General features: G+C 34.9%; 1 protein-coding gene across 1 annotated transcript; it reads right to left on the bottom strand.

Moving 5' to 3' along the window:
- Window positions 1-9556: 9556 nt before the first annotated feature.
- Window positions 9557-10067, bottom strand: LOC145068965 (SAUR-like auxin-responsive protein family). Its single transcript, XM_079015925.1, has one exon. It carries the CDS (start codon window positions 10001-10003, stop codon window positions 9605-9607), a length of 399 nt encoding a protein of 132 aa, XP_078872051.1. The 5' UTR covers window positions 10004-10067; the 3' UTR covers window positions 9557-9604.
- Window positions 10068-13849: the final 3782 nt, after the last annotated feature.

Here is a 13849-nt window from a genome sequence, read left to right as displayed (position 1 = left end):
AACCGATCACCATACCGGTTCAACTAAAAAACCGATTTTTAAAACATTGACTGCTACTAGAAAATCAACAGACCATCCCCTTTTTGAAACTGTTCAGGGGAAGAGAACAAAAATGATTAAATAGTGGCTCTAGTCGTTGAAAGTGGGTAAGGAAAAAAAACGTTGAAGAAATGATGAACATATGGGTTGTTTGGTCTTATTTCACGCGGGCCTCCTATTTTACTTTCCTGTCAGCGAGAACGAAGAAAAGGGAAGGGAGTTGGGTTGGGTTGGGTTTGATCGATGAAGGCAGTGGCGGAGTAGAGGGTGGTGGGCAGCTGCAGTGGTGACGTGGTGGTCGGAGGCGAAAAGGAACTGAGAAACGGTGGTAACAATCGAGGTGCACTCGATTGTTTCTTCCTTCTTACTCATTTTTTACGCAGCCACAGTGGGAAGGAGGTAGTGGCAGAGTTGTGGGCGGCAGCGGGTGTTCTCTTGGCAAAACCGGAAGGAAGAGGGTGGTTGGTAGTCGAAATTCCATTCCCATAGCAGCAACTCAGTGGTGGGTTTACTAACGAGGGAGATGGAGGATTGTTATATATATATATATATATATATATATATATATATATATATATATATATATATATATACAGAGAGAGAGTGAGAGAGAAAGCCAGAAAGAGAGAGACCTTTTATGTTAAAATATTATATTTTCTTTTTTCCTTTTTTTAATAAATAAGAAAAAGTTTCATAAATGGTCCTTGTCATAGTAAAATGACGAAAATACCCTTCAGTTAACAGCCAACACTTAACGGAGTGAGTCGGAAGGACGAAATATTAAAAGTTTTGAAACCACATGGACCATTTGTGAGGTTTTTGAACTTAAGGATTAAACTTGATATTTTTGAAAACCACAGGGACCATTTTTGAAGTTTTACCGAATGAATGAGGAAGCATAAAGATAAGTATCATCATGTACATTGTCTATGACTTGCATAGTATCCAACAACCTAAAATATTACAAACCATGATCTGTTAATAATTATGATGGAATTTGTCGATAAATTTTTAGGCTTTTACTTATAATTTTATGTTTTTGCTTTTATGTATTCCAACTTAAATAGAAATGGGGGTATTTTAGTCATATATATAAAAAGGAAGAATGGAATCAAATTTTCATCTATCAAAGAATTGACTTCCATCCAGAATTCCATCCATCTACAACCAAAGACACGATCATCATGGAATAATCCTATGAAAAGTTGAATACTAAAAAAAATTCATAACATAAAAAACAAAACAAAACAAATGTGATATTAGATTATAGAAACTTATACCAGATAGTTTCACAGGCTGTATATCTGAATGATGAATGTCCATATCTAATCCCTACATTCAAGGAATGTTAACTAAAGTGGTAACAGGATGATTGGAAAGCAATTAGGCAATCAAGATATGATTATGTTTCTTACCTGCTGTGCCTTTAATCTTTCACCAACATTACCAGCAAGCCAATAAACAATGCTAGATGATGGATACATATATAATGCTTCAAAGAACTCCAAAACAATGCTCCAAGATTGATAACCAGGAATGCTAATGTCATTTATAGATGAAGTCATTAAAAAGGGTGAACCCTATGCATCTATTGTTGATTATTTTCTTCACACTGGGCCGATTTTTGCATGCCAAAATCGATTGTTGATGATTTTCTCTATTTCCAGAGGTGAATAGGGTCCAATATGTCAAACCAACAATCCACCAGACTTAAACTAATATAACCACTAACACTTAAATCCTATCATTACTAAACCCCACCATTTCGTGATGTTATCATGAAAGTTATCCAACTACATATCTTATCACATCTACATAAAAAGCAAGATTGAAAGCCCAATTGAAACGGAAACAATAACAACCAAGATGAGAAGCCCAACTACATATAGATGAAGTCATTAAAAAGGGTGAACCCTATGCATTTATTGTTGATTATTTTCTTCACACTGGTCCGATTTTTGCATGCCAAAATCGATTGTTGATGATTTTCTCTATTTCCAGAGGTGAACAGGGTCTAATATGTCAAACCAACAATCCACCAGACTTAAACTAATATAATCACTAACACTTAAATCCTATCATTACTGAACCCCACCATTTCGTGATGTTATCATGAAAGTTATCCGACTACATATCTTATCACATCTACATAAAAAGCAAGATTGAAATCCCAATTGAAACGGAAACAATAACAACCAAGATGAGAAGCCCAAATTTCAAATACAGTTAAAATCCAATTAAGAACAACATATCAATAAATTTGTGATGTGTGTGTGTGGTGTTTGAGAGAGATAGGGAGTGAGACCAGAAGGAAGTAACAGTAGAGAAGCCAGAAGCAGACGACATGACAACAAGAGAAGCAGCAGCAAATAAGCACTTGCACAGCCTCAACGCAAGCACAAGAGGCAAAACGACTAACACTTGGTGTGCAAAATTGTAAACCAAACAACATCGACCAAAATCAACAAACAGTCGATCTTCAATGATTTCAATGTATTCAAAAAACGATATTGGAAGGAACAGACAAAGGTTGGCATAGTTGTGTAGTAAATTACAGAGTTTGTACTTACCCGGGTTCCTCTTAAAAATCCCTAAACCCCGTTGTTGTTGAAGCTGGTTAGTCGGACATATACCAATGATGTTATAATAGATGTATACTGAAAATAAACCAAATAAAAGTGTGATCGACACAACTGATGATGGAGTGGACACCTTCTGTAGCCGAGCACTTCCATCGACCGACTTCGCCAACACCGGTCGCCTTCAACGCCGACTAAACAGCTTTGGTATACCGTTTTCTCCCATGAAGCGACCCCGAACAACAATGCTCCTCAAAGGTACTCCTCATGCGTCGCGTGCCTCACAAATCTACAGGAAGGCATGAAAGGAAGAAAATAGTGGGTTGAAGAGAAAACAATGAAAGGCAGAAGCTGTGAAAAAATTAAGGAGCCCTGGTGGTGCAAGAAAAGGGACCGTCGAAGTGGTGCAAGAAATTGGAGCACCAGAAATCGCAACAACCGACATGGAAGGCTTTCGGAATGAAATTGACAGCAAATTGAGATAAGAAGAAAGAGGCTAGGTCAAAAGGCGGTGGAGTCAAAGTCGATTGTGAGGAAGTGATAAGAGGCTAAAGTGGAAAAGTCTTTAAAATGAGAATAAGAATTGTGGCGTAAAAATGAGAATAAAAACTTCAGTGGCAAAATATGAAAGAGAAAAAAATATACTGTTCACCAAGTTTTTAACGATCAATAGTATATATAATAAAAAAGATTTTTCAATCTGGAATAAACTCGTGAACAAGAGAGTAAACACAATCATCGATCTCATGTATAGTTTTTTTTTTCATCATTTTAGTTTTCTACTAATATGAAAACAAAATTCTATTAACTTAAATTGGTTACAATCGTTGACTACTTTGAAATGCAAATTTCTATAGTTAACAAAATTATTTTTATCTATATGAAACTACATGAATTCTCGCCTGCTGTGTGGGAATTTAATTACCTAGATAAATATATTTGAATTATATGTCATTTAATATACAATACGGTATTTGGTTCATCGTGGTTGTTATATTCGATAAAATTCAATAGAAGTACATTCAACATATTTTAAAAGGATGGGGTACACATGTAAGTTTGCTTTTTTGGTGTATTGAGAGTAAATCATATTTAGCAAAAGAAGTTGTTTTTTGGTGTTAATTTTCATCAGCCAAAACTTCAAAAATGGTCCTTGTGGTTTTTGAAAATAACAAGTTTAGTCCTTAAGTTCAAAAAACCTCACATATGGTCCTTGTGGTTTCAAAACTTTTAACAAATGGTCATTTTCGCTAACGCCGTTAGCTTTTGGCCGTTAAGTGAAAGACATTTCTGTCTTTTCACTACCATAGGGACCATTTATGAAGTTTTGTCTTATTTTAAAAATAATAATAATAATAATAATAATAATAATAATAATAATAATAATAATTTAATATTAACTCTCTCTCTCTCTCTCTCTCTCTCTCACAACAAAAGTCAAACCCCCAACAAATCAATGTTTTAAAAACCGGTTTTTTAGTTAAACCACCGGTTCACAGTTCACCTGGTTTAACCGGTTCGACCGTCTGGTGAACCGGTTTCTATAGTTTTCATATTTTTTTTTCTATTTTGACTAAACTGCAATTTTGGTCCCTGTGGTTAGCAAAAAAATGTGGATAGAGTCCAAAAAGCTTTCAGCTTGCACCATTGGTCTAATTTCGAATCTTTTTGGTGATTTTGGTCCCTGTGGTTGGCATGTTTTTATGGTTTTGGTCAACTCCCAAACTAAAATGACTAATATACCTTTAATCAATTTTTTTTTAATTTCTTTAATTTCTTTTCTTATTCTTTTAATTAAAAAAAAAAACAAAAAGAAAATCACACCACCCAACCCCTTCTACCCTCCATCTCTCACTCTTGGAAAAGCCACACATTTATATTTCTCATCTTCTTGCAGCCGCCACTACCTGGATTATTTCCATTTCTCTACATCTTCAAGCATCATTCTAAAAACCACCACAACAACCATCATACATACCATCAAAATCCACGTTCATCATCTTCAATCTAATAATCGCATTTACTTCATCGGACCACCGACCACCACTAGCTCTTCACCATCTCTAAATCAACAAACCTAACATCACCAGCCGCCATGAACCACCATTATCTTCATCTCATGTTCTAATTTAGATGCCCTCACTAACATCAAGATCACCATTAATGTATCGTCTTCTTCCTAAATTCTTGATTTTAGGGTTCAAGTTCTCGATTTTAGGGTTCCAAGTTTTGAGTTCTAATTGAGTATCGTCTTCTTCCATTGCCTTTGATGCTTCTACAATCGATGGTGTTGGTCTGTTGAGATGATGAGAAATTAGTGATGGTGTTATTCTTATGGTTTTTGTCTGAGTGGTGATTGTTTGGTGTGTTTTAGATATCAGTCAACTAATGTATTGTACTGGTGGTTGGATGATGTTGGTTAGGTCAGAAAAATGAGAAAACGGTGAAGATGTCGATGACGGACCATGTGGTAGTTTGCGGCAACTCCGTGAGGTGGGGGCGAAGTTATGGCTGGATGATATGAAGTGGATATGGTGGTGGGAAGGATAACACCGTGAAGTAGGAGAGGAGAAGGGGGGAGGTGTGGGAGGTAGCAACTCCGACAAACCATGGTTGATTTCAACTTCGGATCTGGCGATTTCTCTCCGGATAGAAGGCAGTGGCCCCGACATTATGTTGCCGGCAGAAGAGAGGATGCAGAATAAGTGGCTGTGAGGAGTTAAAGATTGAGGGTGGGGTGGGTGCGTTTTTGTTTAGTTTTTAAATAATAATAATAAAACGAATTTTAAAAAAATGAAAAAACAAATGAAAAGGGTAAAATAGTCATTCAAATTGTTTAGGGACCAAATCCACGGAAAGTTTGTGGTTTTGGACTAGTGGTGCAAGTTGAAAACTTTTTGGACTCTATCCACAATTTTTTGCTAACCACAAGGACCAAAATTGTAGTTTAGTCTTCTATTTTCCTACACATACATACATATATAAATTATGAATTTGATACTTACAGGTTCAAACATTAAAAATACACATAAAAATACGTCGTAGATTAATTCAAATACATTAAAAATAATACAAAATCATAAGTTTTAGTGTTTATACCAATCCATATACGTCAAAAAGAAAATAAAGTATAATACCGAAAGGAAATATAAGTTTAGATAAGCACAAACACATCAAAAAACTTTATAACATTTACCATATGTTTTTATTTAGAAAAAACTAAATAGATTTAAAAAAAAAATCACCAAAGTTTATTATGTAAATTATTTTTTTTCATGTGTTTTTATTCGGTTTAGCCGGTTCAACCAAGTTTTTTCTAAAAACCAGCCGGTTCAGTCTGGTTCAGAAATCATTGTAAAACCGATGATAGTTGAACCGCTCCTTCTTCCGGTTCCCGGTCCAACCGGTTCGACCGGGCGGTTCAAACCATTTTTTAAAACATTACAGCAAATTGTTCTTCAACCTAACGATTGATCATGGTTTAATACATATACCATAGGGACCATTTATGAAGTTTTGTCTTATTTTACAAAAATAATAATAATGATTTAATATTAACTCTCTCTCTCTCAACAAAAGCCAAACCCCCAGCAAATTGTTCTTCAACCTAAGGAAGAACGATTGATCATGGTTTAATACATGCTTTCTAATGAGATTACAATCACCAAAATCTGATTACAGTTACCATAGAGATCAAATTATAGTTTTTTCTAAGCATGAGATATTAAACCTAAAAGCAACAAAGTGGGTTCAATCGAAGAGCGTGAAAAAGAATCAAAGTGTCAATGCCCTACATATCCTCAAGAAGATTCCAAGTGTCGATTCCCTAGGCGGGATGACAATCACGTCCGGTGAAGCTCCGATTCAGGTGAACCGACTCCAAAGGTTGTTATCGAAGAACGGGATGGAGTATTCTCCTTGAAATAGGTTGGATTCTAAGAAGAGAGAGTGTCATGCAGAGCAATAATTGGGCAAGTTTACTTGATCCATTGACACCGATTTCACACTACAACTGGTGGAAGCATTAAATAAATTAAACACATATCAAATCCGGTAGGCGCACTCCTTTGTTTCTCATAGCCCCTTTATCTCCTTTGGCCATGGATCTGCTTTCACCCCTCTTGCACCATCGTTCTACCTTTCCTCTTCTTCACTTCACACCAGCGACACCACCTACCACCACACCACAAACCATCGAACCTTAGCAAAAATCAACAAAACAAATAGATGAACTGAAAATATGAAATCCCTAAATTAAGGTCCCTTTACTCCAAATCAATTAAGTAATTCATGATTCGATCTGAAAACACAATTCGTATTAGAGATTTTAGAAAAGGAAAAACGAGAATCAATATAAACATGTGGATTTGTCTATGCATAGATGGGTTGTACCAAGTTGTCCTTCTCCTAATGTGTTTTCGATTGTATATACACTGTTGAAGGATGGAGATTTTTGTTTGAGTAATCGGTTGGGTTGTGGGTTTGATGATGGTGGTGGGATCGATTTCTTCACCAAAGAATAGACATAGCAAGAAAAGTATTTGAGATCAATTCGCTCTTATTGGTGGGTGGGGGGGGGGGGGAGGGAGAGAGAGAGAGAGAGAGAGAGAGAGAGAGAGAGAGAGAGAGAGAGAGTTAATATTAAATAATTATTATTACTATTTTTTTTAAATTAATACAAAACTTCATAAATGGTCCATGTGGTAATGAAAAGATAGAAATGTCGTTCACTTAACGGCCAAAAGCTAACGACGTTAGCAAAAATGACTATTTGTTAAAAGTTTTGAAACCATAGAGACCATCTTTGAGCTTTTTTGAACTTAAGGACTAAACTTGATATTTTCGAAAACCACAGGGACCATTTTTGAAGTTTTATCTTTTCATTATGTTTGGTGTTGCATTTGATGTTCTAATTCATTTCTAGAGGTGGTGTGCTTCACGAGTTTACTATATTTAGGCACAACCATCACTGTTGCCTCTGGTTTTTTGTTGTTGTTGTTTGAAGATCAAGTCGTTGCCACCTGCCGACCTAGTGTCGTTGTAACCATAGTTGTTGCTTCCAGATTTAGTTTTCACCGTTTCGGTTCTTGATCTCCGACTTTCCGATTCTGCAACTCATATTGTTGACATGTCCTTCTTCATTCTCTGAATGTATTATGTCTTTCTCTTTAAATCTATCGGTTTAATTGAATGTATTATGTCTTTAGATGTTAGTGTGTAAGATTAGGGTTCAGACTTAAGGTCTATAGAGTTTAGGTATTGTCTTTACATATTCCTTTGTAATTCTCATTTGAGAGATAAACTAGTTATAATATTTTTTTTAAATACATTTGGAGCTTTAATAATAATAACAACAACAACAACAACCACCCCCACCACCTAATGCTTCCTAACTAGGGATGAACATTTGACTCATTGTACCCGGACCGAAAAAACAAATCGAGACCGGACCCAGACCGAATCGGAAATATAGCTAATTGGTCGGCTTTCGGTTTAATATATAAACGTAAATTGGTTTTTGTGTTTGGATCGGACCGTACGCAAAATATGCATTTTAACTCGGACCCGACTAAAGACAAAAAGGTTTTTTTTATCAACGTATAACAATCAATCCCTACACTGATAGATATGGTTACAAAAATTGTTATTATTTTTTATTAATAAAACAATTTATGAGCAAATTACTAATTAATTGTATTTACATATTCTAAACCATGTGACATTGGTGAAAGATGTCCAACAAATACTCCGTCCGCCACTAGAAACACCACTTCCCGTTCGACTTGCATGTGTTAAGCATAGCGTTCATCCTGAGCCAGGATCGAACTCTCCATGAGATTCATAGTTGCATTACTTATAGCTTCCTTGTTCAGTTGTTCGTAGACAAAGCGGATTCATAATTGTCTTTCATTTACAAATTGGTTCAAAAATTGAAACCCAGTTATGAATTGCAACTAGCATACCCGGACCTGCACCAGCACACCATAAAAGGTCCAGTTTTGTCAAGAATATACAAGAAGTCCGGGTTTTGATCTGGGTCCGATTTGGTGTTCATCCCTAAATTCCTAACCCTTACTTTAATAAATTTATTCGATCTCAAACAGAAAACATTCTAATTTTCCCATTATAAAGTTTTTACATTAAAGGTCCGCTACTTTTTTCTGCTTATCCACCTGAGACATATTGTCTCCATCTCGCAAGCCAAGATATGCAAATTGTGATCTAGCCGAAACACACCCGATAATCGATTTTATCCGATCCACGTGTACATCTGAATCTGAAACATACACACCCATAAAATTACTTTTATGCAGATTTATCTTTAGTCCCAACGCAAGATAAATTCATCTCAAAATTCATACAATGCTTATCGCATTAAGTTTTGACTGATGACCATTAATCATGGAAAATCATGTCATATGCAAATAAGAAATGGGATAAAGCCAACAATTGTTTATATTAGGGTTAAAACATCATTGTTTGGTTGACCCGCCAACAATTGTTTTTTTATACTATGAGTATTATATTAAACATGTCCGAAAATTATATTAATTATGAAAGTGACAATGAAATTATTATAAGTGTAATGATTTAGAAAGATTACACGTCTTTGATTATAATGAAGACGGTTTCTACTCTTTTTAATCTTTTATCCATCCGATCTTTTACTTATCATAATCGATGTAAGAATACAAACCACATCTACTCGAAACTTATGAAATCTCATTAGCTTTGATCCAAGGCCTTATACAACGTGGTTTAATAAATTCATACTCATTAAACCAAACAGACATCTAATTTATTGACAAACAGATCCTATTCATATCAAAATTGAGACCTACACCTTTAACACTGAATACATATATATATATATATATATATATATATATATATATATATATATATATATATATATATATATATATATATATATATATATATATATATCTATACCATTATTTACTCTTCGACGTATATAATATACACTAAACAAACTCCTCAACCAAATGACTCAAATCACATTTCCCATTACAAGATTCGACGACACTTACCACCTCTTGGAAAGCATTGACACTACATGGAACCACCAATCCATTCTTTTGACTGAACCCGAACTCCTCAGACGACTTCTCGAGCATCATCTTGAATAGAGGGTGAGTCAGATAACTCGTAGGGACGACGAATCTTCGTCTTTCTTCCCCAATGTAAAGCGTGAAAAACCCAGTTTGGGGTGTAGTGGATGGTGAAGAACAGTGATCAGATGACACATCTGTCTGCTTTTCATCGTCCCTGAGTAACCATTCAGATTGCGATGACTCAGTGCCACTCCAAACCTTAGCCATCTTGGCTAGGTTCTTGACTGAGCCTATCTTCTTCCCCAACATTTTGTTATTGACAGAAAGAAGATGCTTTGTGTAATGGCATTAGTGAATGGAGTTGGATGGGGGGTATTCCGCATTTGTACCATACATGGTACGGATGGAATGTCTACAAGAAAGTCAACTTCTGACTTGTTCTTTAGAAATAATGAACGTGGGCCACTGATATTGTGTTATTTTTTTGAATTTGGAGTCTTATTTTGACTTATTTTGGAAGCAATCGACAACGGTTCTACACGAATTAATACTTTATTATAATATGACTATATAGTTTTTTCTAACAATGTAAAGGCATACAATATATTATTGGTTATTTGTTAGATTGAACCTTGGTTTTATTTTATATACGTTAATTGCATAACTTTATAAAATAAATATAATATTGTTGAATAAATAAATGTTTGATCTAGGCCACATGGTTAAGTAACCGTGTTCAATGTACAATGTTTTAATTTTTATTATAAAATAAAATGTTGCATATTTATCTGAAAACGCTATCTTGCAGATTACACTAATATGTAAAACTCTATTAGATAAATATACATTTAACCATACTATCATAATTTCAACTTTATCAACACTATATTGATTAAAACACTTAAAAATATCTGTATAATATGAAACTAATAGCTGTAAAATGTTGGCCCAAAACTCCGGATATAATTAATGTATTATAACAATATAAGATATAATAACTTGATTTGGTAGACTAATATGAATAATATTTATTTAAGATATGACCGTGTCGATGGTTTTTGTTTGTTAATCATTAAAATATATTGATTAGGTTCCTATATAATACATAATAAAATGACTAAAATTTGGGGTCTAGAAAACGGGATATTCTAGTAGAAAGAAATTATAATCGGAACACAATTATCAATGACAAATTTAAAATTTGCGGTCAAGAAAACCTGATATTCTAGTAGCTAGAATGAAATTAATAATCAGGTTTACTTTTATCAATGACAAATGTATTATAAAAAAACTTTCATTTATTAACGTCATCAACTTTTTTGTATATATAAAAAAGGAATCCTATTTCAAGTAAATAAAAGGTTTTAAAGCGTGGGAAAAAAATATAAGACCTTATTTATTATCGTCTTAAAAAAACCATCAACAACCTATTCACACAACTATTTCGTTTTTTTTTTTTTTTTTTTTTTTTTTTTTTTTTTTTTTTTTCATTTATTCGCAGACCTTATTTACAATATAAGACGAAAACCATATAAAGTTATAAACCATCTCAATTTATATACTTCTGAATTCTGAATGGAAATGGCTACAATTAAATGGTGGGTGGCATGATTGGAGAACAATTACAATTACAATAAATAAATAAAGATAGTCAAAGTTGTATTTGGTCTGCCTAACGTGCGAAACTGAAAGAAAAAACTGAGAGCAATCTTCACCACGAATCGTGGAAATTTCGTACGTCCTTTTTGTACTTCAAGTCTCCTGGTTGACTCATCTCATCTCAACAAAATTAGGCTAAAAGGAATGGTAACACTCATGTTTTTTTTTTGGAAAAGGGAACTTCCCTAACGAGGGTTTCCGGGCCAGCTTACGCGCACCGACTAATCCCTCGCTGCAAACATGAGACTTTGCCTCATGCCCTGGAGTCACTGCAGGCGAACCTCCATGGCCACAAGGGCTGAGTAGTGTCAGGATTTGAACATGGGTCAATAGGTTATCCACCATATCTTCCACATGCCTTACCAAGTCACCACAACCCAAGTGGTTAACACTCATGTTTTGTGGTATCTTCGAGGTGGTCTGTGTGTGAAAAGAATAACACGTAGATTTTTGACCATTCCACAACCAACTCACGCCCACCAGGCTATGGAAATGGTGTTCACCGGTGGGTTGGCGGTGAAAAGGGAAAAAAAGAGAGAGAAAGAGAGCAACCTATGTGTTGCTTATTTCTTATTGGGTGGCTTCTTTGGGGTAGTGTTCACGTGTCTCTTAGGCTGCCATCTAGGATTTTCATGCGTGAAATTGGTTCCACTCCGGGTAGCCTTAGCGCATTGCCACATCATCAATTTAAATATTATATCATTTTTGTCTTTTAAGATCTAAATTTAACATTTGATAAAGAGTGGTAACACTCCTAACACACAATTTTTTTTTTCTTTTTTCTAATTTAATTTAATTACTATATTTTAATAAACAAACATTTTTATTTAATATTATATAAAATATTTTTTTTGTATTTTCTTTTTGTAATTTAATTTAATTACTTTATTTTAATAAACAAATATTTTTTAATTTAATATTAAATAATATATTTTTTAATAATACGCAAACATTTTTTTATTTAATTAATGACATAAACTTTTATAACGACAAACATTTCATATTAAATAAAAACGATTACAATAACTTAAAACCCGATTTAATACTAATTAAGACCTAAAACATGATTTAATACATAAAAAACACACTTCATTGTTAAAACTCACTTCATAAAAAAAACAAAAAACACACACACATACACTAAAGCAACGAGTCTTCCTCCGAATATTGGCCTTCCAATTCGTCTGCCGGTAGCATATTTAGATCAAGATTGTCCATCGTCCAAAGATGATCGGTCAAATTGCGTCGAAGATCGGTATGGATCACTGCACTCTGAATTATCCTCAATCTTTGCATCCATTCTTGACCACCATATTCTAGTGGTTGTGTCTCTGGGATGACTTCATTCTCGTCGTACACACATATCGCATTTCCTTCATGTTCTACTATCATATTATGCAATATGATACATGTTACATCACCTCTGTCATGTTAGAAATATCACGAAACATTGATGGTTTTGCAACTATCTACCAACGCTTTTTGAGTGCTCCAAAGGCTAGCTCGATATCTTTTTTTGCTTTTGCTTGGACTCTCTTAAATTTAGCCATCTGGGGGTCATCCGGATATGACAAACTTTTAACGAAAACAGAAAGATCATGATAGATCCAATCCATAAAATAGTACCCAAATTTGTATTTTGTTCCTCGGAGTACAAATGACGAATTTGGGGCAGTACCGTCATACACCTTGTTGAATATTGGTGAATTATTGAGAATATTAATGTCATAAGGGCAGTTTATGAACTTTGTGCTCCTCTCAACATTCTTTTTGCTCTGTATCGTCCTAAATGACAAGTTGGAACTTCATAAGGGCAGTCGTTATTAAAGTCAATCCCTCCGATATGCGCATCAAACGATTGATTGTGGCTGGACTCCGAAGTTTTAGTTCGTTTGGACATCCCTGCGTAATTGTCTGGACTTTTTAGATCTAGCCGTTTTTTATTGCCCTTCACAACTCCCCAAAACGATTCATGAACAAAAGGTTTTCCGACTTTCGCCTTGTAAATCTTTCAAACCTTAGCCATGATATCCACCTCAGTTGCACCACTTTGGGGATTTTTCATTGAGTTCATGTATATGTCGTTAAACTCCATTGCGGCTCGGTTGGCGTTCCTCCAATTCGAGTAAAGTTAATCGGGGTTGCGGTACTTCTTATTCATGCGGTTGCAAAAGTTATTCTAAACTTTTTTTTGAAGGTTGTTGAGTCTTGGTCTTTCCTGTGGATCGGGTCCTCCAACACATCTAGCCATGATTGAGCTAGTGCCCTTTCTTCATCATCCGTCCACCCTCTACTTGGAGCCCTCCCCTTTCCTTTTTTTACATGTGGATCCACTTCGGGGTCTTGAAAGGATTCTTGAACTAGATCTTAAATGGGGCCTTCATCAGAAGAATCGTATGACTTGTCGAGTAGGAGGCGTGGTTGAGATTGAAAGTTAGTTTGCGGTCAGGGTTGAGAAAAGAATTGAGTTTCTTGAACCGTTTCAAACGGATCAAG

The sequence above is a fragment of the Lactuca serriola genome, chromosome 8 (assembly GCF_051521515.1).
Source record: "Lactuca serriola cultivar US96UC23 chromosome 8, Lser_US96UC23_V15, whole genome shotgun sequence".
In the NCBI taxonomy this organism is placed as follows: Eukaryota; Viridiplantae; Streptophyta; class Magnoliopsida; order Asterales; family Asteraceae; genus Lactuca; species Lactuca serriola.
The sequence above is the reverse complement of the archived record's forward strand: the minus strand, read 5'-3'. Positions and strand labels throughout refer to the sequence as shown.

Excerpts from the sequence above, each read along its gene's own strand:
- LOC145068965 (XM_079015925.1), bottom strand. The coding sequence starts at position 10,003 with ATGTTGGGGAAGAAGATAGGCTCAGTCAAGAACCTAGCCAAGATGGCT.